This window comes from Thamnophis sirtalis, unplaced genomic scaffold, assembly GCF_051295495.1.
Source record: "Thamnophis sirtalis isolate CommonGarterSnake01/CBP01778 unplaced genomic scaffold, rThaSir2_p1.2 scaffold_9, whole genome shotgun sequence".
Taxonomy (NCBI): Eukaryota; Metazoa; Chordata; class Lepidosauria; order Squamata; family Natricidae; genus Thamnophis; species Thamnophis sirtalis.
Window position 1 is genome coordinate 17,496,133 of NW_028261389.1, and position 26,216 is coordinate 17,522,348.

Consider the following 26,216-nt stretch of genomic DNA (forward strand, 5'->3'; position numbering starts at 1 on the left):
GAGCTTGTCGATCAGAAAGGTCGGCAGTTCGGCGGTTCGAATACCTAGTGCCGCGTAACGGAGTGAGCTCCCGTTACTTCTCCCAGCTTCTGCCAACCTAGCAGTTCAAAAGCATATAAAGATGCAAGTAGGAAAAATAGGAACCACCTTTGGTGGGAAGGTAACAGCGTTCTGTGCGCCTTCGGCATTTAGTCATGCAGGCTACATGATCACGGAGACGTCTTTGGACAGCGCTGGCTCTTCGGCTTTGAAACGGAGATGAGTACCACCCCCTAGAGTTGGGAACAACTAGCACTTATGTGCGAGAGAAACCTTTACCTTAAAGCATTTGGGGACTGCACACCACAAGCTCTCTTGGACTTGTAATGACAATCTAATTGTTCTGTTAACTTTTTCCATACAAGTGCAGATATATGTGAAAAATTAAAGTTCCCTTAATTCAACCGTAGTGTTACAATCATCACATGCAACTAAAGGTGCTTATAATAAAAGATGAGTAAACGTTTGTGGGGCTTCTTAAATCACATTGTTCCTGAAATGCTATATTGAGATACTGGGTGCGCACCTTTCACATTAGATCTATAGCAGCGTGAGATCATTTCCCTCCCCCCCCCCCCCCCCCCCGGAATGATAGATTTTGTGCATTTATATAACCACCTGCTTGATATTTCCAAGTCAATTTTATGGGCTTTAATTCGTCAAACAGTCAGATGGGATCTTTCCTTGTTTTGCCGCACTGGTTGCATCAATACAGAAGTGACACTCAAGGTTATGAGCTGAATTGCTAACAGCAGTGAGAAACATCTTCAGTTTCTCTCCCAGATCAACTCGGGCTCTTATCATGATCTTAGCTACTTCTTAGAAGTATTATTTTTGGCACAGAGATTTTCATGTGGAAAGGGCTGTGCAGTCTCAGATGGCATAACATTTTCTAACTTAACTGTGTTACTAGAATTGCCCACGACTGAGGCTAGCTGCTTATGGGTGCCATGCTGAAGAAAATTGCAAACACCTACTCAGTGACATTCTTGGAATATATTACAAATAGTCTTCAGTTAACTGGCTCATAATTGGACAGCATTGGATCATTCAACTGGATGGTTTATATCAGCTCTTATGTTTAGTATTCTCTCTCTCTCTCTCTTTTTTATAAATACCAGCTGCTGAACTCAGAAAATCATTAATCCGGTCATAGTCTGCTGATGGCTGTCTTGGTGGTGCTATGAGTTGCCTCACCTTAATCATCCCCATCAGTCATTTTCCTCGGAAGTCCTCCCAGTTACTTGCAAGCCAATTTTAATATGTATTCTGTATTTCTCAGAATTGAAACATGATTGACAGACAGCTTTTAAAGGAGCTTGGAAGTATTAATGGGCTTTCATTGTAGCATCTGCGGCTCCGAATGATAACTAGCCTGTCAGCTATGTTCTGCGTTACTTAAAAATGTCAGAATGAAGCCCTGAGTCGTATGGAAAGACTCGGTGACAGGTCTGCCCTCCACCTTAACATCCGAAAGGGCTCATTGTGGTATCCTGTGTAGGCTCCCAATGCAGCTTGTATTCTCTTCCAGATAAAGAGCTGAGAGTAGGGATTAGCTTGGTTCGTTTAGGAAAGCTTTCGTGGGAAAAGGGGCGGGAGGAGCTGCAAGTGTGCCGGTATCAAATCCCACACCGGCATTTGAGATAAAATCAAAACAGAGAGGATTCTGGGAAATGGAAGACTGGAGAGATGTCTGTGGAGTTGCTCAATCATCCAAGTTACGGTTGTCCCAAAGGTGGTTCTTCCAAGAAGCTTCTTTAGTTCTCACTGACTGGTGGGGTTTGGAAACCCCACCAGGGGTTATAATGGATCAGAAGCAAAACATTTTCAAAGGAAAAACCAAGAAAGCCCTGTTGCCTTTTGGAAAAAGCACCTTTGGGACAAGCCTGGAGACCAGAAGTTTGAAGATTAAATGACAGCAAATCAGTTAGAAATAGAAATAGAATAACAGAGGTGGAAGGGACTTTGGAGTTCTTCTAGTCCAATGGTTCTCAGCCTGTGGGTCGGGACCCCTTTGGGGGGGTCGAACGACCCTTTCACAGGGGTCACCTAAGACCATTGGAAAACACATATTTTTGATGGTCTTAGGAACTGAGGCACCAATTTCATGACAAATGGTTATGCAATCTCTTCTTAAAAACTTCCAGTGTTGGGGCGTTCACAACTTTTGGAGGCAAGTTGTTCCACTGATTAATTGTTTTAACTGCCAGGAAATTTCTCCTCAGTTCTAAGTTGCTTCTCTCCTTGATTAGTTTCCACCCATTGCTTCTTGTTCTACCCTCAGGTGCTTTGGAGAATAGTTTGACTCCGTCTTCTCTGTGGCAGCCCCTGAGATATTGGAATACTGCTATCATGTCTCTCCTAGTCCTTCTTTTCATTAAAATAGACATATCAAGTTAAATTGGCTAATGAAGACTTATAAAGTTTTATTGAAAAGAGTTTTGTTGAAAAGGGACTGCTAATTGAGAAAGAGTGGCTGGTGATCCCCTAGTGCAGTGATGGCTAACCTTTTTGGTGTCTAAAGAGTGTGCGTGCATGCACACGCAACCCCAAAATGCAATGTGAGCAACCCCCGCACATGCGCCCCGCCCCCACACATGTGCCCCCCCCCGTGCAATTTTGGCTTCCAGGTTAGTGCAGGAGGGTTTCAAGGCCCACGATGGGGGTACTAACGCCAAAATGCAATGCAAACATCCCCCGCTCATGCACGCGTGCATCCCCCGCATGCTCCACCCCCCACATGCGCGGCAGAAACCCGAAAACCAGCTGGATGGCAGGAGGCGCACTTGGATCCGTAGTGGAGAGGGCTCTGCGTTCCATCTGTGGCACGCATGCTATAGATTCACCACAGGGCCCTAGTGGATTAGGTGGGTTTTGGTTCTTCTGGTGGTTCATTTGATCCTAAAAGTGGGGGGGAGTTGGGGAAAAAACTCTGTGAAGAGGACAAGCACTTTAAGACCAATCAGTAACCAAAGCAAATGGCATGTTAGATGCCAGAAGACAGACAGTAGATAAGAAGATCAAGATTTCCCTATCAGAGGGTCACCGATGATATCCAGGCCAACTGCCAGAATAGCAATTGAGAGAAATGGAAAATTGCTCATAGGTTCTCCTGTCTTAATTCAGATGGAAATAGTTCTACTATTTAGCAACATTGACTGGTGCAGGCGCACTTGATACCCACATATCTTAAATGCATATTCTAATAAGTGATTCATGTTTAGAATAGCTTTGAGCTAAATGTTAGAGTGCCTTAGAAAAGAAACGATTGTCGCCCACACTTTGGAACGAGAGGGGGAGAATTATTCACCAAAGAATGCAAAACATTAGCTGGGGAACTAAAACTGTTTGACTGTTCTGGTAAAGCTTAGCTGAACTTGCTCATTACTATGTCTGTTAAGTAAATGAGATGGGGGGGGGGAATATACTAGCAAGCTATGGCCCTGCTTCTTTCAGGCAAATCCCTTGAACCCTTAAATATATTCAAGGACAGCCAATGTTATGAGGGAATCCCTCTATGCTGCCCTCAGAAACTGAAAGAGGATTTTGATGGGGCAGATCATAAAAAGAATTCATTTTAAGTAGCTTTGGCCTTTTGATATTTCTTTAGAAGAAGGAGCTGTTTTGCAAGCAGCACTTGTGTTAAAATATTCATGACTGGGAGAGACATGGGAACAAGGTCAGCCAATGAATAGGCATAGCAACTAAGTCAGACAATGGGAGCTTAAACAGATCTGAGTCTGTGCAGAGAATTGAAACAGAAACTTAAGAAGAAAGCAGTCTGCTGCTCTGAGAAGAAAACTAGCAATCTGTCTGGGCTTGTCTGCTGAAATGAAGCTAACTGCTTGTGTTCGCCTGTAACTCTTCTGCCTCGGGTTTACTTGGAAGAACCACCTGTTGGTATTTTACATTTATTCATCTATTCTTACGTATATAAAGAAGTTTTGCAATCCAGCTCAATCCATTATCTCTGTGTGCTTTCTGGATTTGATTTTTCTGCAACAAACTCTGACAACTTGTATTTCGAAGGTGATTAGGAAAGTGGTCAGGGAAAGATGTCCTTAGAACTGAATGAAACTTCCATTCCGTGGCATAGTATTTCTCAGCCGTGGCAACTTGGAAGATGCACGGGCTTTAATTCCCAGAATTCCCCAACCATCATGCATTGGCATCCAGGAATCTTCAAACAGACAAGCCTGAGAGACACTATCCTACGGAAGGGATATTGCGTTCGATTGAAGGGCACCATTCCCTGACTACTTTCCTGGTTAGCTTCAAGATACAAAGTGCTGCTTGCAAAGCAGCTCCTCCTTATGAAGAAATTTTATAGGACAAAAACATGTGGTACAGGCTCCATGAGGTCTGTGCCCAAGAGATTCTGTTCTGTGCATAGGCCCACCCACGTAGAACCTGATAGCTTTGATCTTTACTTCCCCCCCCCCCCCCCCCCCCGCTAGGCAATTTTGCACTTCCCAAAGTGGGACTGTCTACTAGCAATTCAGCACCTGGAAATCAGGCTCAAGGAGTAATCAAAATGTGATAAACATTAATTAGTATAATAACCCATTGCTTAATGGAAGGAAAGAAGGAACCTTGATTATGTTTTCTCACGGGATTTTTAACCGTCAACTTTGTGATTGCACTTACTCAGACTTCAAAGAGGAGGTGAAGAAGCTGTTTTTAAATCTGAAAATGAAAATAGTGGAAGGCCAACAGTGGGAGGTGGAAGTTCTACCCCTTCTGACAGATTGCTTGAACTTATTTTGCCTGTGGGGCAAAAGCACATGCTGCAATTTGCTGCTGTTCAAACTTTTGAGATGAAGGTGGGACTGATAGCAGACTTTTAACTGCTCCCCTAAGCAGCTATAAACAGAAAGCATCTATTTTTTTTCATAATAAGAGTTTAGGCTTGTGGTTTACAGGTTTGCTTTATCTTTGGGACTGTGGTTTATAGGATTGCTTTATCTTTGAGGGGAAAGGAGAGTGATATTCCTGGCCCTTTCCCTGGGGTCTAGAACAACTTGCTGAGGCCAGCTTATCACGGCCATTTCGCCATGGCCAACTCATCGTGGCCATGGTCACAAGTTGTGATAGTCATAAAGGGGTCATCAGGTTATTTGACCTGATTTTGTGGTCTTTTCAGCAACGGTCATAAAGCAAACAGAAGTGTTTGTAAATGAACCCATTGTTCACTGTGTGCCATTTTTTTGGCCCGAAACCAGAAATAAACACCATCATAAAACATGGTCATTTGGCTCCCAGGACTCTGCAAACAGCCATAAGTGGGTGACAGTTACCAAGTGCCCAAAATGTGGTCATGTGACTGCGGGGTGGAGCAATGTAGGAATTTTCAAAAATGGGTCATCAGCAATTTTTGAGAGGTGCAGTATAACCTTATAATGATCACTAAGCAACGGATCATGAATTGAGGACTACCTGGCTTTATTTGTTTGTTTGTTTGTTTGTTTGTTTGTTTGTTTATTTATTTATTTATTTCTACGATTTATAGGCCGCCCAATCCCGGAGGACTCCGGGCGGCTTACAACGAAGGAAAAAAAAGTAATAAAAAAATGAAAATAAAAACAGGTTAAAATCAACACACATACATTCGTTATGATCAGGACTGGACCTCAACAATGAGGTCAACAGCCCCAGGCCTGCCGGAATAGCCAGGTTTTAACAGCTTTTCTGAAGGCCATTATTAATAGCAATAGCACTTATATACCGCTTCAAAGTGCTTTAAAACCCTCTCTAAGCAGTTTTACAGAGTCAGCATATTTCCCCTAACAATCTGGGTCCTCATTTAACCCACCTTGGGAGGATTGGGAGGCTGAGTCAACCTTGAGCTAGTGAGGATCGAAGGAATCGAACTCCTGGCAGTAAGAGCAGAGTTAGCCTGCAACACTGCATTCTAACCACTGGGCCACCGTGGCCATTAAAAAGCATGATTCTGATCCCCTTCCAACTGCCTGCTTCCCTATGAATCCAAACGTCATGAAAACAAGCAGAATTTCACTGCCTTTTTCATTTTTGTGCTATGAATTCCCTGGGCACCAGCTGTTTTCAGCATGTTATCCCATCCATGTGGCCTCTTTGCACAATTAACTAAAGAACAGTAATTTCTCTGCATACACAACAGAAACATGAGAGAAGAGGACCATTCCAAGTCCGAGTGATATTGAATCTAGAGACTTAATTCCATGTGAGACATGCTTACCGGGACGAGAAGTCTGCTTCATGATCTTGTGAAGCCTAGATCAGAACAAGTACTACTTTGAGTTGACCAAAAATAAAAAGGAGATAAAAAAATTCATTCAAAATACTGGAACTACCCTTGAAGAGCTTTCAGAAGCTTCAGCTGGTCCAGAATGTAATGGTGTGTTGCAGTATGAGGTATCATGTGGTACATCCATAACACAACCACACAAGTTCCACTGTCTCCCAGCAGAATTCGAAGTTTGTCACTTTAAAGACCACAGGACAGGGCCCCAGGTTACTTGAGGGATCATCTTTCCCCGTGGCTTCCACCCATCCTACCAGATCTGGCAGAGAGGACATGTTCCAGGTTTTGCCAGTAAAACAATGTCACTTGGTAGGCCCTAGGAAGTGAGTCTTCTCTTTCATGGCACTTGCCCTATATATCAGTCTCTCCCCCAAAATATATGGAGCCCCTATTCTGTTGGCCCTTTCGAAGGCTATGAAGATCTGGCTCTTCCCCCAAGGACTGGATCAGGATGTTAGTATGGGCCTCTGGCATGGCTAAGTGGTATTGCTGAGGCCTTGACGTAGTTTTATTTGAATTCTTTAGGAATCCCTTCTTTATATTTAGTTCAGCGTGATTGATGGGCAACCATGTAAATTGGATTAATAAATAAATAAAAGTACTGACAATCCTGTAAATTACTCTCCAGGTTGTAACAGCAGTTTCTTTTTCCACGTTCAGCCTAGAATCCTTGAAGTTTGAAAAATAATGAATCAGGACAGCCTGATCTAAATGCTGGTTTTCTACAACAGAGAACTGGCTGTGTCAGTGAATATGATTGGTGTTCCCCTTCACTGGCACATTGTTTCTGTCCTTTAATCTCGATATATTTATTTTGCAAAATTGGGGAAGGGGAGGATATTAATCTGTCTCCTGCAGATATCAATCACTTTTTCACTGGCTTAGTGTGAAGGATTATAACAGTTCTTTGTTTCCAACTTCCAACTTTAATAACTTAGGGAAACTTGCCGTGTTTTCATTTGTAAGGCTAGCACTTTAGGCTGGATTTTATTTGGAGAGAAGATGGTGTCATACGTTCTAGCTAGCTTAACAAGGAATTTTTTTCCTGTTAAAAAGAGGATGTTAAATTATTTACAGGTATTTATTGAGTGTGTGTGTGTCTGTGTGTCTGTGTGTGTGTGTTCCAGCATAACTCTGGAACATCTCGAGCAATTTCAACCAAACTTGGTACACAGATGACTTACTCTCTGGAAACAAATACTAGGGGGTGGGTGGGTGTAAGACACCCCTGAAGCCCCTTGGGGGGTGTTCTGTTAAGATACAGCCTGCTGTGCCTTAAAATGGCTTCTACTGTACAACACAGTGGAGTTGCCATGGTAATGGCTTCACAGTACTCCACAAGAGGGCTCCAACATTAGAAATTACCTTTGGTCCTTGATGCTATGTATTATCATGTATGGTGGATTTGTAAAAAAGCTAAAGCATTTTGGATAAAAATATGGTGGATTATTTAAAATATTCTTAAAAAGAGGATAAAGTTCACTCCTCAGTTGTTTTTGCTAGATATAATTACAGACTGTACAGTTATAGAGACTAATTTGATTCTGAATTTAATAATGGCAACAAGATTGCTGGAAGAAGGAAGAATTGCTTATTATTCAAGAATGGACGTTAAAAATAGTAAACTTAGAGATGGCTAAAATTTCAGCATATTGGAAAGATTATTCAGATAAGAAATACAAGTTGGAATGCAGAAGATGGAGTGACTATATTCAAAATAAACATTGGGCTAAGGAACTTCAATTAGTTTATGAATGAACAATGAATGTTATAATTTATCCAAATTTAGCTTAATAAAAGGGGAGTTAATTGATTTTGATTTGATTTTATTACATTTATATGCCGCCCTTTTCCCCAAGGGGACTCAGTTAAAGTACAAGAGGGAGGTAAGACATTATAGTTAGTTAGCTTATGTTCGTGTATGATTGTTAAATGTTTATACCCTGTATTTTGCTCTGGGAAGTTGGGGGGAGGGAGGGTTGGAGGGGTGGCAGGGTTGGGGTGGAGGGAGGGAAGGGGAAGGGGAAATATTTGTAAAATTTATTAAAAATTTTCAATAAAAAAAGAAATTACCTTTGTTTATGTTTATGTTTATGTTTATGATGTTTATGTTTATTATGTTTATGTTTATTAACATTTATAGGCCGCCCTTTTCCCTGAGGGGACTCAGGGCGGCTTACATAAAATGGGGGAGGGGGGGTACAAACAATAGACACAAAATAGTACATAAAGATAAAAATAGAAGCAACATTCATTCATCATTCGGGTGGGGGCAGATTATCTTTATCCCCAGGCCTGGCAGGCTAGCCAGGTCTTAAGGGCTATGCGGAAGGTCTGGACGGTGGTGAGGGTACGAATCTCCACGGGGAGATCGTTCCAAAGGGTCGGAGCTACTACTGAAAAGGCTCTCCTCCGTGTGGTTGCCAGTCAGCACTGACTGGCAGATGGTACTCGGAGGAGGCCTAATCTATGCGATCTAATTGGTCGCAGGTCGCAGGGAGGTCCAAACATTTCCCCCCTATAAATAAATACCTGGGCAACACCGGGTTATCGGCTAGTATTACATACACACCTTCTCAGATATGTAAATGAGTGCTTTTATGGTTTCTTTTGGGAGACATTTCATGTGTGTGATGACTATTCTGGGTGATTGATTGACTGATTGTGCCTTTGATTCAAAGTTGACTTCTGACAACTGCCTGAATGTATCCCTACAGATTTCTTGGCAAGATTTTGGAAGCGGTTTGCCATGGTTCACCGACAAAAGGGCGACCGACAAAAGCGCGCCCGACTAAACCACGATGACAAAACCACGAGTTCTAAACCACGCCAACGAATGAGCGCTGAAGCACGCCGACAACAGCGCACCGACAGAAGCACGCTCTAAACCTAACCCTAAACCTAACCCTAAACCTAACCCTTACCTTAACTTAAATCGCGCTTCAGTCGGTGCGCTGTTGTCGGCGCGTTGATGACGTCGCGGTTTAGAACTCGCGGTTTTGTCGGCGGGCTTTAGTCGAGCGTGCATTTGTCGGGTCACGGTTTGCTATTACCTCCTTCCTAGAGCTGGGAGAGAATGACTGGCCCAAGTTCACCCAGTTGGCTTTGTACCTAAAATGGAAGTAAAATATAGTCTTCTGATTTCTGCCACAGTGCCTTAACCCCTACATCAAACTGGCTCTCTGTTCTGGATATAATAATAATTTACTTTTTGAAAGACTTTCCTTGGCCAGTCATGTCTGTATTAGCTACTTGCCAATCATACCTAGTATATCACCTCATATTTTATTTGTCTATTGTTTTATACAGATGTTTCTATACTGCCATACTTTTTAAGACCTGAAGTATTTTATAATAGAATAACAGTAAAAACAGAATAACAGAGTTGGAAGGGACCTTGGGAGGTCTTCTAGTTCAACCCCCTCCCCGGGCAGGAAACCCTGTGTCATTTCAGACAAATAGTTATCCAGTCTCTCCTTAAAAACTTCCAGGGTTGGAGCAAACAATAATCACCCAACAGCCCCAAAACCTTTCAGTGGTACCCAGATCCAGTTGAAAACTCACTAGAACATAATGGTTTTAATCATGTGATAAAAGGAAAATAAATGGACAAGGCTTTCCACTGTGTAGGACTGATACCCCTACTTCCTGAGGACTGGAAACTTGCTGCAATTTCTCTTGAGATGAGTACATAGGGAAGACCGAGTTACAGCTTTCCTTACCTTACCTAGGAGAAATATCTCATTAAAGTTTTGAAAAATTAAAACTAATTAAAATTTAAAAACATAACATACACAAGAGATTGGATCAGCAAGGAAACTGCCTCAAGGTTTCAATGTTGGTACACTGAATAAAACCAACACTTTAAATCATTGTTAGTTGTGAAGTCAGGTGCAACATATCACGGCCCCATGGACAACGTTTCTCCAGGCCAGTGGTGGGTTCCGGATCCCATTGCAACCGGTATGGTTGCAACGGGGCCTGGCGTCCTCCACATGAACACGCACAGCACACGCATGTGTCTTACCTTCCAGCAACGCCCCCGCGAGCCTCCGCGACGCTCCAGCTGTTTGGCGGAGTGTCGTGCAGGCGCTGTATGTGCCGTGCATGGAAGCACCAAAGGCTTTAAAGGACAGGTAAGGAGCGCGGGCAGGCAGGTGGGCCCTCCGGAGCACCATACCGGAACGGTAGCTGGTGCTCCGGGCAGGCTCCAGTGCTCCAGGCCTTCCTGTCCTCTACCATCCTCTGGAGTCCATTTAAGCTCACGCCTACTACTTCAGTCCATCCAGCCACCTCATTCTCTGTCGTCCCCTTCTTCTTTTGCCCTCAATCTTTCCCAGCATTGGGTTCTTCTCCAGTGATTCTCTTCTCCTTAAATTGCACCCAGAGCTTTTTGGCAGCAACCAAAACACTGGTATGATGTCTTGGTTGGTCTTATTAGGGGAAAGGAGGGAATTGATGGTGTTTAAATGATAGCTATTTAATTGGAAAGACATTGTTTTACTTAATCTATATGCCAACCAGTGCAGGCTTTCTCATTGCCCATTTGTTAAATGCTGCTGCAAACTGATTGACTGACTGACTGACTGATTGATTCTTAGGATCTCCCAACAAGTGGAAACCAGCCGGGCACAGCTGAGAGCAATCAATGAGCGGGTCACCCTTGCCCAAGCCAAAATTGAGAAGATAAAGGGCAGCAAGAAGGCTATCAAGGTTTGGATACCAATTGCAATGGTTCTTTTAAATGATGCTGCTTCCATTAACCTGTGATTAAAGGCCAAGCTGCCAGTAAGAGCAGACACACAGTTCACAATTGCATAGTGTTTTTTTTTTTAATGCAAAATGCAAAGTGATTGCAGTAATAACCAGTATCTTAATGATTAAGGAAAGAAGGTGCTCTAATCGGTTGCCTTCTGTAACAGCCATGATCTAGTTTGGGGATCAGGTAGTAAGCCTGTTTATTTCCATTGTTTTATTATATTCCAGAGCCTCTTTGTCTTTCAGCAGCATTTTTTAAAGCATTCTTATAAGCATCCAGAATGAAAATTTCTGGTATGTTAAGCCAGAGACTGGCTTGCTCGGTATAGTTAACAAACTGGTAGTAACATGAGCCAGAACTTGGAACTGAATCCCACGACTCTAGCTAGCATCATAGTTTCCCCCAGTTCAGTGGCGGGTTCCGGATTCTGTTGCAACCGGTACAGTGCGACGGGGCCGGGTGTCCACCACATACACGTGCGCAGCACACACACAGTACACGCATGCGTACTTACCGCCTGCGACGCTCCAGCTGCTCGGCGGAGTGTCGCGCAGGTGCCGTACGCTCTGTGCGCCTCAGCCCTGATCAGCTCAAATACAGGTAAGGAGGGCGGGCAGGTGGGCCCTCCAGAGCACTGTACCAGAACGGTACCTGGTTCTCCCAGCAGGCACCGGTACATCTGTATCGGGGCGTACCGGTCGTATCTCACCACTTCCCTAGTTGTAACTTGTCCAACTCATACTTTTGTTTATGGGTTTGCATTTGCCATATACCGGTAGTCCTCAACTTACAACTATTTGTTTAGTGACAGTTTGAAGTTACAACAGCACTGAAAAAGTGACGTGACTCTTTTTCACGCGACTGCTGCAGCATATGCCATGATCCCATGATCAAAACTCGGGCATTTGGCGATTGGCATGGGTTAATGAAAGCTGCCCTGTCCTGGGTTCATGTCATCACCATTTGTAACCTTCCCAGCCAGTTTCAGACTAGCGAAGTCAATGGGAGGAGCCAGATTCACTTAATGATTGCATGCTTCACTTAACAACTGCAGCGTTTCACTTAGCTTTGGCAAAAAGTTCATACAATGGGGCAAGAACTCAATTAAAAAGTGCCTTACGAAACAGTGGAAATTTTGGGATCAGTTGTGGTCTTAAGTCAAAGACTACCTGTATCAGAGTCTTGAAGATTATTTTGTAAGTGAGGAATTAAATTCCAAGATAGTTCATTCATACTTCCAGGGGTGGGATTCAGATAGTTTGGACCAGTTCAGGCAAACCGGATATTAATTTTAATCTGGTTCATCGAACTGGTAGTTGGAAGGACTGGCTGGCCCCGCTCTGCCCTCCCAGGAGTCTCCATGCAGCGCATTCATTATGCCAGATAAATGCAGGGCTCACGTGGGGGCTGTGGGGGGGGGAAATGGGCCTACTGGAAGTCCAGAAATGGGCCCATTTCCGGCCTCTGGAGGGCCTCCAGAGCCCAAGGGAGGCCATTTTTGTCCTCTCAGAGGCCCAAGGAAAGCCTCCGGAGCCTGGGAAGGGTGCAAATGTCGTGTCCCACCCGCACCCCCCGCTGTGGTGGAGGAAGCCAACTAGGCCACGTCCTCATGGCCACGCCCACCTAGCAACCAGGCAGAGAGCCGGTTGCTAAAGAATTTCAATCCAACTCCTGCATAGTTCCTGCTTCTGTATTCGCACATTAATGATGTGTGTTTTCCTTTTCTTTTCAAAACCACCCGGCTGTCTTGATTATGTGCTGACAATCTACTTTCTATGCTTCAATTCTCTCACCTTACTTCTCCCCCCCCCCTAGGTGTTTTCCAGCTCCAAATACCCTGCCCCAGAACGGCTGCAGGAATATTCTTCCATCTTCACCGGTGCTCAGGATTCAGAGGCGCAGAAACAACCGAGGCACAAGATTCAGAGCAAGCACAGACCCTTGGATGAGAAGTCCTTACAGGTAAGGATGGTCAGATGGGAGCCAGAGGCCACATCATTACATTTCTAGACTCAAGAGGCTTCTCTTTGCTTGGGTTTTTGAGAGCGTCAAGCAGCGTAGTGCTGAATCAGGACAGGAATTGCTTGAGGAGGTCCCAGGCAGCAAAAGTATAGTGTGGATTAGGGGTGGAACCTTCTTTACGTAAGAATCTGTTTGGGCTGTTCTGTAGCCCCAAAAGGATCCTAACTATTTTAAAAATGAGCTCGTAGCAAAGAGCTTGCATTTTTATGCTTGTTCAGTGTTCAGTCACATGCATAAATAACAGTGGTGGATTCCGGATCCCAGTGCAACCGGTGCGGTGGAACGGGACTGGGTGCATGCGTACTTACCGCCCGCGACACTCCAGCTGCTCGTCGAAGCATCGCGTGTGCTCCATGCGCGTGCGCAGAAGCCTAGAAAATCTCAAATACCAGTAAGGAGTGCGGGCCGGTGGGTGGGCCCTCTGGAGCACTGTACCGGAACAATACCTGGTGCTCCCGGCAGGCCCCGGTATGCCCATATCGGGGCGTACAGGTCATAACCCACCACTGATAAATAAGTAAATAATAGCAAGAACACTTAGACTTATATGCCGCTTCATAGTACTTTACAGCACTCCCTGCACTGTTTAGAGTCAGCCTATTCCCCCCCCCCCCAAACAATCTGGGTCCTCATTTTACTGACCTTGGAAGAATGGAAGGTTGAGTTAACTTTGAGCTGATCAGGATCGAACTCCAGACGGGGCAGAGTCAGCCTGCATTACTGCATTCTGACCATTGAGCCACCAGGACTCTTATAAGTTAATTTTTTTGTTTGTATATTGCACACACAGACAATCTGTGTTCACTGATAGTGTCGTTGGGAGGTGTGGGATAAATGTCATCCCTATTATGTTTTCTAATATGTTGTTAGTTGCAAAATCGTGTCCGACCCATCGCAACCCCATGGACAATGTTCCTCCAGGCCTTCCTGTCCTCTACTATCCTCTGGAGTCCATTTAAGCTCACACCTACTGCTTCATTGACTCCATCCAGCCACCATATTCTCTGCTGACCCCCTTCTTCTTTTGCCCTCAGTCTTTCCCAGCATTAGGCTCTTCTCCAGTGAGTCTTTCCTTCTCATTAGGTGGCCCAAGTATTTTGAGTTTCCTCTTCAGGATCTGGCCTTCTAAAGAGCAGTCAGGGTTGATCTCCTCTAGGACTGACCGGTTTGATTTACTTTGCAGTCCAAGGGACTCACAGGAGTCTTCTCCAGCACCATAGTTGAAAGGTCTCAATTCTTTGGCTTTTTGATCTAGTCAATGTGAATAGAGAAAGGAGTGATGGAGAAGTTCGCACTTCTCTTGGCTATTGCCTGCTCTTTCCTGCCTGTAGTCTAGGGTCTTTTCAGGCTGTATTTTTAGAAAACTTAAGATTCCTTCAACATTTATTAATGAGTGTGTAAAATGTTTTGGGAAATTTTGGGACATTCCGTTTTTCCTCCTGAAACCTGCTGATCTAGTCATTCTTGGGGTGATCAAGCAGTTTTCCAGAAATAAATCTTCCACAGCAAGAAGTTGTTTGTGGTTTGGTTTTATGCATCTCTCGTTATCAGCGGCCCTGAATTAGTGCTTCATTTTGGTACAGTCTTTGTTCCAGTCATTGAACTTCCACAAATAACATTGTAGATCCTGGTTTGGACTCCATGTGCATAAGCCCTAAGTGCATTCTTCTGAGCAGATGAGTTAAAATTAAGCTGGCAGGTTTTCCAATATTTAGGAGTCTCCCGTGGCTGCGTAAGACAGTCAACAACAAAGAAGAGCAACTAATACTGTAGAGATTTTTGTTTTGTTTTCAACAACTCTCCTAGCCAAGGACACGTTCCATCCCCTAGAGAATTTTATTTTATGATGATAATTTCTTGGGATACCACATGTATCTACATCTGGATCCTAATGAAGAGGGAAAAGCTATCCTACCAGACGAGGGCCAGTGAAGTTGCTTCAGGCTCACACTCTTGTTTTCTTTCTCAAACACCTCCCCCCCCCCCCCAAAAAAAAGCTGCTGTTGAATAATTCAGCGCTTTGCATTTTCCGGTAGTTTAATGGAAGCAAAATCAGTCACGGTGAAAATAAGTATGAATATTTTAGCCTAGCCTCAGAACTCAGTGCACTAATGTACAGGATACGCAGAGAACTTCAGAGTCCACCAAAAATAGCTTCTTCCTCCTTCTCTACTTGAAACTTGACCCACACATTGGTCAAACATACTGTCCTTTTTGTCTCGAATAGCATTTCTCAACCTTGACAACTTGAAGTCACGTGGACTTCAAGTCCCAGAATTCCCAGCATGCTTGCTGGAGAATTCTGAAAGTCAAAGTCCACCCATCTTAAAACTGCTAAAGTTGGAAACTGTTCCCTAGAAGCAGATTTGGGCTTAATATCCCCACCCCTGTCTGACTTTGCAGTGGAGAAAAACCAGCTAAGATTAATCTTCCTTCCTTGGAAAATCTGCTGAAACTACACATATGGAAATAAAGTTGGGCACTGAAAGTTGTATGCTGTACAGTGCAGCAGTTAATTATGTCTAAAAGGAGAGCTTACATCAGAAAAAAAAGTGCATTTTAAAGGCCTGCATCAGAAAAATTTAACTCGAAGAATTAATGCTGGCCATTTGCAGTTTTTTACTGTTGGCATTTCCCCCCCTGCATATTAGGAGAAAATAAGTAAAACCATCCTCTGATGCTGTAAGCTGTTACAATGCAGTTACTATATTTTTTTGTGTTATTTTTTATAACCCATCAGAAAGTATGTCTGTCAAGATCACTCCTATTATTATAACAAAGAGTTTTAGAGATTCACATGTCCCCAGACCACAAAACCCTTTGAAAATACTTCATGAAAATACTTAAACCTCTTGCAAATACATTTAGGTTTGTTTTATTTTGATATGAATCTAATCATCTCAATATTGTTTACATTTGATAGTGACTCTTGAGGACAGGGGTGTCAAGCTCACGTACCAGATGCATCCCGCACTAGCAATGCCCACCCCTGGTTTAGCAAAGGGGGGCAAAGTCCCGATACGTGATGGCAACGTGACGCCACGAGTTTGACACCCCTGGTCTAGGACTTCAGGCTTTCTAAAATACCCAGTTCAAGCTAGACAGAGAATGTGTGGGGTGCAAGGTAACACCAAAGCAGTAAAAAGAAAAGCACAACAAAGAATGTTCCTTCTGCGCCAACTCAGGAAGCTCCAACTGCCCAAGGAGCTGCTGATTCAGTTCTACAGAGGAATTATTGAGTCTGTCATCTGCACCTCTATAACTGTCTGGTTTGGTTCTGCCACCCAACCAGACAGACACAGACTTCAGAGGATAATTAGAACTGCAGAAAAAACAATTGCTACCAACCTGCCTTCCATTGAGGACCTTTCCACTGCATGAGTCAAAAAGAGGGCTGTGAAAATATCTACAGACCCCTTACATCCTGGCCATAAATTGTTTCAACTCCTACCCTCAAAACGACGCTATAGAGCACTGCACACCAGAACAACTGGACACAAGAACAGTTTTTCCCTGAACGCCATCACTCTGCTAAACAAATAATTCCCTCTGTAAAACTATTTACTAAGTTTGCATTACTATTACTATCAATCTTCTCATCGTTCCTATCACCCATCTCCTCCCACTTATGACTGCATGTTGCTTGTATCCTTACGATTTATATTGATATTGACTGTTTCCTGATTGCTTATTTGTGCCTGATTGCTTATTTGTACCCTATGACTATCATTAAATTTTGTACCTTATGATTCTTGACGAATGTATCTTGTCTTCTTATGTACCCTGACAGCATCTGCACCAAAGACAAATTCCTTGTGTGTCCAATCACACTTGGCCAATAAAGAATCCTATTCTATTTGGAAAGGGGAATACAATGATTGGATAGTTTGTAGTAAGGGGCAAAAATTGGGTTGCAGTGAACTGATTTCCAGTAACTAACGAAAACCAGAACCACAACGGCAGGAATTAGTTGCCTGAATCCTAACCTACAGTTCAGGTTGGACTGATTAAGAGATTTGCCTGCTATATGTGCTGCTTTTGGTACCCCAGTCCGTCTCACTGAATAAGTTTGATATTACAACAAAGCCATGAGATGTTCTTACACTGACTTTTCCCCATTCAACAGGTGAGAACCGACAGCAGGAAAGAGAGGCAGAAAGACTGAAGGGTATTGAAAGGAAACAGGGCTGTGGAATCTAGGAGGGGCATTGGTAGCTTTAAGTTTTTATAAATGCCCAATTTAAAGAATCGAAGTAAAGGACTGCTGGGATATTGACAGCTATTGTTGCTTGAATTTTTGTAGGAGAAGTTGAAGTACTTCCCGGTTTCAGTTACCGCCAGAGTCCATCATGAAGATGATGCAGAAGAAGGCCTGGGCAGTCTTCCCAGAAACATTAGCTCCCTCAGCTCCCTGTTGCTCTTCAACACCACCGAGAACCTGTAAGTCTTCCCTGTAGTTGCTTCTCTGGGCCTCCTCTCCTTTCTGAGGAAGCCAAAAACTATCACTGGCCTCCCTCTTCTCTCCACAGGGGTGGGAAACCAGTGGTGAAGTTCAAAAAGTTTCCCTACTGGTTCTGTGGGCATGGCTTGATGGTCGTGTGACTAGGTGGCCGTGGCTTGGCAGTCATGTGACCGGGCGGGCAACAAGCAGGAACCTCACAGAGTCACAGAGAGCTCAAAAACCAACTATCACATTTTGCAGAAAAATAATACAAAAGCTACACAACTGACTGATACACACACAATGCAAAAGCAGCTGGACTTGACACACACACAAAAGGTCCCGACAATCATGCAGCACAGCTGATTGTCACAGCTGATCCTTGAAACCTTCTTTTTTTTTTTTTTAGCATTTTGCCTAAATTGGTAGCAAAAGAACTCCTTAAAAAAGCATTAAAGAATTATCGGAATGTTTTAAAATACTTTTTAAAGCATTTTTTTTACTGCCGGTTTGGGTGATCCGGACTGAACCGATAGCATTTCAGCCCTGTGGGAATCCATAGGTTGAACGTGACTGCCGCATTCATTTGTGTTCCCCAAGGTTCCCTGGATTGTACTACCCAAAGGTTTCTGGCAATAAATTAAACTAATATATGTAGTCCTTAACGTACAACAGTTCATTTAGTGACCATTCGAAGTTACAACGGCAATGAAAAAAATAATGAACATTTTCCACACTTACAACCGAGGCTACATCCCCATAATCATATGATCAATATTTGGGCGCTTGACAACTGGTTCATATTTATGACTCGTAGGGCCCTGGGGTCTCCTTTTGTGACCTTCTGACAAACCATGGGGAAGCCAGGTTCACTTAACCACTGTGTTACGCACTTAACAACTGCAGCGATTCACTTAACAACTGTGCAAGAAAGGTTGCAAAATGGGGCAAATCTCATTCAAGGGCAGTCTCACTTAGCAACAGAAATGTTGTGCTCAACTGTGGTTGTAAGATGAGAGCTATCAAGTGCCTTAAGATAGGATTAGTGGGGCTAAAATAAGAAATAGCCTCAAGAACACTCCTCACCTGTTAAAAGGCTGAGATGGTCTTGGAATGTGGTCCTGAACCCATTTTTGGTGGCGCTGCTTGTTTTTATTAGTTTTGGTCGCCACGGTGTAAAAAAGATGTGGAGACTCTGGAAAGAGTGCAGAGAAGAGCAACAAAGATGATTAGGGGACTGGAGGCTAAAACATATAAAGAACGGTTGCAAGAACTGGGTATGTCTAGTTTAATGAAAAGAAGGACTAGGGGAGACATGATAGCAGTCTTCCGATATCACAGGGGCTGCCACAAAGAAGAGGGAGTCAAGCCATTCTTTTTTTTTTTAACAATTTTGGGGAAAAAAGACAAATATTTACCTCCCCTCCCCCACCCGAGCCCAACCCCCTCCCACCTCCCCCACCTCCGACTTCCCAGAACAGATATAGGGTATAAATCTTTAATAAATATATTCTAAAATAAACTTAAAGAAAGTTAGTATCATCTTTCATTTGAGCTTTAACTCCTCTTTTGTTAGGCTAACTCTAAACAGATTATAACATTCCTCGCTTTTTCAGTCATAAACTATCTGGAATTTCTTAGTCCCGTATTTATTTTGAATATAGCCAATCCATCTTCTCCACTCCAGTTTATATTTCTCATTTGAGTGGTCCTTAAGATATGCTGATATTTTAGCCATCTCAAGCTATTCTTCAAGGCACCTGAGGGCAGGACAAGAAGCAATGGGTGGAAACTAATCAAGGAGAGAAGCAACTTAGGAGAAATTTCCTGACAGTTAGAACAATGAATCAGTGGTTTCAGCTTGCAGCTTGCCTCCAGAAGTTGTGAATGCCCCAACACTGGAAGTCTTTAAGAAGATGTTGGATAACCATTTGTCTGAAATGGTATAAGGTTTCCTGCCTAGGCAGGGGGTTGTACTAGAAGACCTCCAAGGTCCCTTCCAACTCTCTTATTCTATTCCATTCCATTCCATTCTATTCTAGGCTTAAGTGACCAAATACGTGTAGTGGTGTTGTTTTAAAGCAGGGGTGTCAAACTCCCGACACATGGGCTGGATGCGTCACACGCTGGCCATGTCCAAGCCAGTTTAGCAAAGAAGAAAAAAGTCCTGATACATTGTGACCACATGAGTTTGACACCCCTGATTTAAAGCATCCCCCAGTCTTTCTCTGCTTTAACTCTACCATTTTGAAGCCAAGTTTCCAGCCCTCATCCTTATTTCTCAGCATAAGCCTTAAATCCCGTTGATGCTTCTTGACTTTGTCCATCTTTTTCTCTCCCACCCCATTCCTCCTTTTTATTGCACTTTCCTTTGGCTATTTTTGGTTATTATTAAACAGTTATGTTTATAAAATAATAGATGCAGAGGAGAAAGTGGTATAATCTTAGATTGCAGAAAAGGAGACAAGTCAGAGCTGATGCAGGACTGATTACATTAAGTGGAGGGAAACTTGACAGGTTGATAAGTTTATTCCCACTCTTGCAAATCCCTCTTTAATTTTGTAGCGTTCTCAAAATATTGCTTTTGCCCCCTTCTCCACGAACCCCGGTGATATAACTAATTAAATGTGAACTAGATTTTAGGCTTGTGCCTCTGCCTTGGTCCCTTGGATAAGCTGTCAACTTCAGTTTTTCTTTATTAAAGTGCGTATGACAGTCTCAAAACACACGAGCCAAGTAAATGTAAAAAAAAACCCTCGCAGAACAAGCACCGAGCATTGAGAAGTCTGCTTCTGCAGGGCTTTTAAAATTCTTCAGATTCCTCCCGTGTTTTTATGGTTAAAAAACAAACAAACCATGATCTATTGCGGGTGTTCTGACCTAGGCTTCCTGAGAAAGCATAAATCACAGTCTTAGTCCCCCAAACCCTTTATTTATATGGCTGTGTATTATAGCCGTTCACAGCCCGCAAGGCTTCACAAACAGTCTGTGAAGGTTCCGACAGAGGTCTGCTCGAGTTGCCACAGTCTTTCAGGGGAATGTTGATAAACACCGACCTTATCTCCCTGGGAATGCTGCCAGAGACCTAATTCCCAAATGCAAACTTAGCACAGAGTCAAACAGAACTTTTCAAAGCTTGAACCGACTAGATGAACTAATTGCTTCCTGCAAAAGCTCACTTCCCGTTCGCGCCTCTTTTATGTCTTATGGGAGGGGCCAATCATCTCTAAGCCTTACTCCTGAGTCGACCCTGTTTTCTTAATTGTCCTTGTCTTCTGGCAGCTCTGTGCACGTGCATGCTGGAAACAGGCTCCTGTTGTTCTTCTGCCTCGTTGTCTGACTCCGGAGGGAGCACATAACTACCAGATGGCCTTGGCCCCCTCTCTGCCTCCGACGCAGAGCACTCGTCCGAGCCTTCCCCAGACCCCAGGACTGGTCCATGTTTCTCCCCAACCTCCTCACTGTCCGACTCTGCTGCCAGCTCTGCAAGCTGCCGGCGCACCACAACAGTGGGTGGAAATCTCAGTGGGCAGAAAGTTATTCCAGCATTGTATTTTACTGGAGTGCCTGTAAAAAGCATGGGAAATCCTGATAATGAAAATACATTTTCGCTCCCTAAGCATTTTTGCTTTGTTCTCTTTGTAGTAAATAAATGAGACTGTCTTTTCCTTCTTTTGTTCTTCCCCAGGTATAAGAAATACGTCTTTCTCGATCCTTTGGCCGGTGCAGTAACCAAGACCCATGTGGCTCTGGAGACAGAGAGAGAAGAAAAGCTTTTTGACGCCCCCCTCTCTATCACCAAGAGGGGGCAAATCGATCAGCTGGTGAGTTACTTAAGCAGGATGGGAGGAGAAGAAAAATTCCTCTGCTTCTCTCTTGCTAAATCCCCAAGTATTGACGGTGAACATATCTTGGCAAAACACTCGCTTTTCTTTTCAATAGTCCATCATGTGATTTGCAATAAGCCTACTTTTGATTTCAAAGTAGGACTATCCTCTGAACATACTGGGATTACAGGTACAGTAGTGAGAAAGTCCTTGGTGCTCTCAGAGCTTGGTTTTCTTGCAGACATTTCATTAGCCAAACTAGGCAACATCATCAGTGTTGAGGGTAATGAAATATCTTCAAGAAAACAACCAAACTCAGAGGGCACCTAGAGAGCCTCATTGCAACCCTGAGCTACAAATTTATAGGTATCGTAGTCTTCAACCCAAGAGGGACGTGGTGGCTCAGTAGCTAAAGCGCTGAGCTTATTGATCAGAAAGGTCAGCAGTTCGGCAGTTCGAATCCCTAGTGCCGCATATGGAGTGAGCTCCCATTGCTTGTCCCAGCTTCTGCCAACCTAACAGTTCAAAAGCACATTAAAAATGCAAGTAGAAAAAATAGGGACCACTTTGGTGGGAAGGTAACAGCGTTCCGTGCACCTTCGGTATTTAGTCATGTCGGCCACATGACCACGGAGACCTCTTTGGACAGTGCTGGCTCTTCGGCTTTGAAATGGAGATGAGCACTGCCCCCTAGAGTCAGGAGCGACAAGCACATATGTGTGAGGGGAACCTTTATCTTTAGTCTTCAACCTACTAGCACAATTGGACTAAAATTTCCATTGCTAAGCAAGATGTGAGTCGTGCCTGATTTTACAACCTTTTTGCTATGGTTGTTAAGTGAATCATTGCAATTGTTAGGTGAATGACATGGAAATTAAACGGATTTGGCTTCCCCCCTTGACCTTGCTTGTCAGAATTTAGTTAGGAAGGTCGCAAATGATGATCACATGAGCCCAGAATGTTGCAATCATCATAAATACATGCTGGTTACCAAGCTCCCAAATTTTAAACACCTGACCACAGGATGCTGCAATAGTCATAAGTGCAAGGATTGGTTGTAAGTCACTTTTTTTCCATGCCATTGTAGTTTTGAATGGTGGTAACTTGAGGACTACAATAAGGGTTCTAGCTAGCATACACCTTTAAAACTTTAAAGATTTTGTCATACTGACTTTTTTTAAAAACCCTAATTGTGGAAGCAGAAGAGTTTAGAAAGTGTTTTCTGGGTGTTTCTAATTTTGTGCCTGCTTTCAGGTGGCTGAAAATTACTTCTACGTACCAGACCTGGGGCAGGTACCCGAGATAGACGTGCCATCCTATCTGCCGGACTTGCCTGGCATTGCCGCAGACCTCATGTATAGTGCTGACCTTGGCCCTGGCATCGCACCTTCTGCTCCTGCGGTTGCTATACCTGAGCTGCCCACCTTCAGCACAGAACCCACAGAGGTCTTCCGACAAGGTACGGAGTCCTCCTGAAGGGCACAATAAAAAATAAGCAGAGCCGGGTGAGAGCAAATGGACATTTTGAGGCAGTTCTGCCCAGTTTCGCAGAAGTTACCCCTGCCCTGACTCTTGCCTTCATCACATCTGGATGCTCTACTCAAGGAGACTCTGTACGTCTCCATGAAATGAACATCCCTAACGAAAGAAGACTCTGAGGTTGAGGTTCCTCAAAGTTCCATTTTATTAAATTAAGTGTGGCAGGCCTGAAGGCCCAATGCAAAAGGAGGCTTACAGGCCTGACACACACTGTAAGTGTGCAGGAAACAAGCACCTGTTACGTGCTATTCGCACCTACAAACAACCTTCATAGAATCTGTAAGAATCAAGAGATCTTTGGGGCTCTAAGAGCATGGTTGTTTTCTTGTAGATGCAAACTAGGCGATATCATCACTGCTCCTAAGGAGCAAGGTTTACTCTTCGTTCATATTCTAGTTAGTGGCTGGCCTTAGAGCTTCTTCGGTTTTATTCTTAGCTTGTTTGGCAGTTCCTTGACTGGAGTATTACTTATCTGATTGTTGGTCTGATGTTTATCTTGGAGTTAATCTATGCTCAGCTGGGTGCTGATTGCTGGTGGGGCAATGTTTTGATCTTTTTATTCCCCTTTCGGCTTAAGAATACTTGTGCTTTTTATCATCTAGCACAGCAGTGATACTCAGCCTGTTCGGACTGGTTTGTCCGAACTTGTAGTGCAAATCTTGGGTGGAGGTAGCCCGCCCACCTGCCCTGGCTCTCTGCCATCCTTTTTAGGCACATTTTTGAGGCCAGGCACATGCGTGGAAAGCACATGTGTGCCTGCTTTGTTCACAAAGCAGGGACACACGCACATGGCAAACCGGTAGTAATGAAATGTACAACCCACCGCTTAGTGGGGAACTATGGCCCCTTTACGACTTGTGGACGTCAACTCCTAGCTGGCTCAGGAATTCTGGGACTTGATGTCCATAAGTCATAAAGAAGCCATAATTCCCCACCCCTGATCTAGGATATCGGTAAACTAATAATCGGTTTTAAGTCCATGCATACTTTCAACTAGAGTCGGATCTCAGATTACTACAGCAGGCTTGGGAGGGGTGCACCTCATTGGGGAATGTGATTTATGATACAGAGTGAGGGGAGGGAAGGAACAGGGATAAAGTTCAGCTATAATTCAAATGCGGCTCAGATCTGACTGCAATAGGGTATTGTGAAAATGGTGCTCCTAATAAATGACTGGTTTTCTTGTGAAACTTGGCTCAAGGCTCATGAATCAATTAAGGCATCTTTCGGAAACCTGACAGTCTCGCTTTCTTTTAGGCTCCTTGTGAACATCAGCCAATAGTAGTATGGAGATGACAGTAAACCTTCTTGTTTTTAATGAAGCTTAGGAGGCAGTGAGATTCATCTAGCTGGTAGACAATAAACCACCTATAAAAATATTTGCTTATGGAAGAGCCAAGTCACTTCATTGATTTGTATGACTGTGTCTATAGTTTGATGTTGCTGCCAAAAGAAAAAAGAAAAAGAAAACATGGTTATTGGTTGTATTAATAGCGGTTCACTCTCCAAATCAAAGAAAGTCATAGTTCTACTCCGCTACACTTTGGTCAATTGGCACTTTGAATGCTGCCCCAAGGTCAGAGCTCCAGTCTTTCAAACTTTTTCCCCAAGCTGATAAAACAAAAGTTTTTAACACTGAAAAACAAACCTTCCCCCTCCCCCCAAAAAAAGATTGAGATTGTTTGTTTAGCGCCAAATAAAGACAACTTGAGTATCTGAAGGGAGTGTTGCAGAGGAAAAATAGTCACGGTCTATCATCCTATAAGACAGAAAATAATAATCTTAAAATGACAGGAAGGCAACTTCAGCTGAATGCTTGGGAAAAAAGCTACCTAATCATAAGAAATAAGTCTGACAGCGGAACCAGTTATTGAGGGAGACGGTTAACTGAACGTGTTGAAGCAGAAGCTGGTCAGCCATCTAGTACAAATGCTTTAATCTGGATTTCTGTACCGAGCATGGGGTTGAGCTCAACAGCCTCAAAGGCCCCCCGGCTGTGTTGTGTCGCTTCTTAGTTAGTTGATTTTCTGCTCTTTCAAGGATGTCGGTGTATTGCAGCATTTCTGGCCTACAAGTTCACTTAGGCAATATAAACCGATTTACAGTCCAGAATGTCTATAGAGTTTGCACTTCACGTTAAGGCAAGTCAAACTCGGGGTGGTTTAGCACAATGTGTAAACTTATTTTATTTTATTTTTATTTTGTCAAGCATGTATAAGATAACAGATATAAGTATAAATATGGAAGGAAGGAGGGAAGGAAAGAAGAAAGGAGGGAAGGAAGGAGAGAATGAGAGAAGAAAGGAGGGAAGGAAGGAAGAAGAAGTAGGATTGTTGTAAAATAAGATGGGTGTATGGGATGGTAAGAAAGCAATCTCAATTATATTGTCAATTGTAGGGGAGAAAAATTGTTATAAGTACATATTATTAACAACAGTTATGAGATTATATAATTGTGAATGTATATATGAGAAATAAAAATTTAAACCCCCCCTCCCAAAAAAAAGTATAAATATGATTATAAATACAGGAAATGGGTATGAATAAGTGGGGACAGTAGGATAGGGACGGAAGGCATGCTTGGTGCGCTTATGCACGCCCCCTTTACAGACCTCTTAGGAAGGGGGTGAGAGCAACGGTAAGTTTAAGGTTAAAGTTTTGGGAGTTTGGAGATGAAACCACAGAGTCAGATAGTGCATTCCAGGCGTTGACCACTCTGTTGCTGAAGTCGTATTTTCTGCAATCGAGTTTGGAGCGGTTTACCTTAAATTTGTATCTATTGTATGCTCATGTATCGTTGCAGTTGAAGCTGAAGTAGTCATTGACAGGTAGGACATTGTAGCAGACAATTTTGTGTACTATGCTCAGGTCAGACCGAAGGTGGCGTAGTACAAGGTTGTCTAAGTCCAAAATTTCAAGTCTGGTGGTATAAGGCATTCTGTTGCAAGCAGAGGAGCAGAGGACTATTTTCGTGAAATATCCTTGGGCTCGCTCGATTGTATTAATATCTGATATGCAGTGCAGGTTCCAGACAGATGAGCTGTATTCGAGAATAGGTCTAGCAAAGGTTTTATATGCCCAAGGTTGCAATACAATATTATTGGAAAAGAAGCTTCACAAGATTAGGTTAACTTCCTCAGGAGAGGGCCAATAATCACCAGGTGGTGACTAACTACCCAGTGCTACTCTCTTCATTTTTTGGTGTTCAAAAGGAAACTTTAAAACGATCGAGCGGATAACTAGAGATTGGCAGAGCATTTCCATGGTATTTGTGAATACTAATTTCTGTCCCTTCTCTATCATTTTA

General features: G+C 43.4%; 1 protein-coding gene across 1 annotated transcript in view; it reads left to right on the forward strand.

The window, feature by feature from the left end:
- Positions 1 to 26,216, forward strand: part of WASHC1 (WASH complex subunit 1) — a 60,819-nt gene that overhangs the window by 26,005 nt on the left and 8,598 nt on the right. The window contains exons 3-7 of the mRNA XM_087722948.1: positions 10,924 to 11,035; positions 12,897 to 13,043; positions 17,407 to 17,543; positions 21,233 to 21,368; positions 22,626 to 22,830. Of these exons, the coding sequence (XP_087579074.1) occupies positions 10,924 to 11,035; positions 12,897 to 13,043; positions 17,407 to 17,543; positions 21,233 to 21,368; positions 22,626 to 22,830 (737 nt within the window). The remainder of the gene's footprint in view (positions 1 to 10,923; positions 11,036 to 12,896; positions 13,044 to 17,406; positions 17,544 to 21,232; positions 21,369 to 22,625; positions 22,831 to 26,216) is intronic.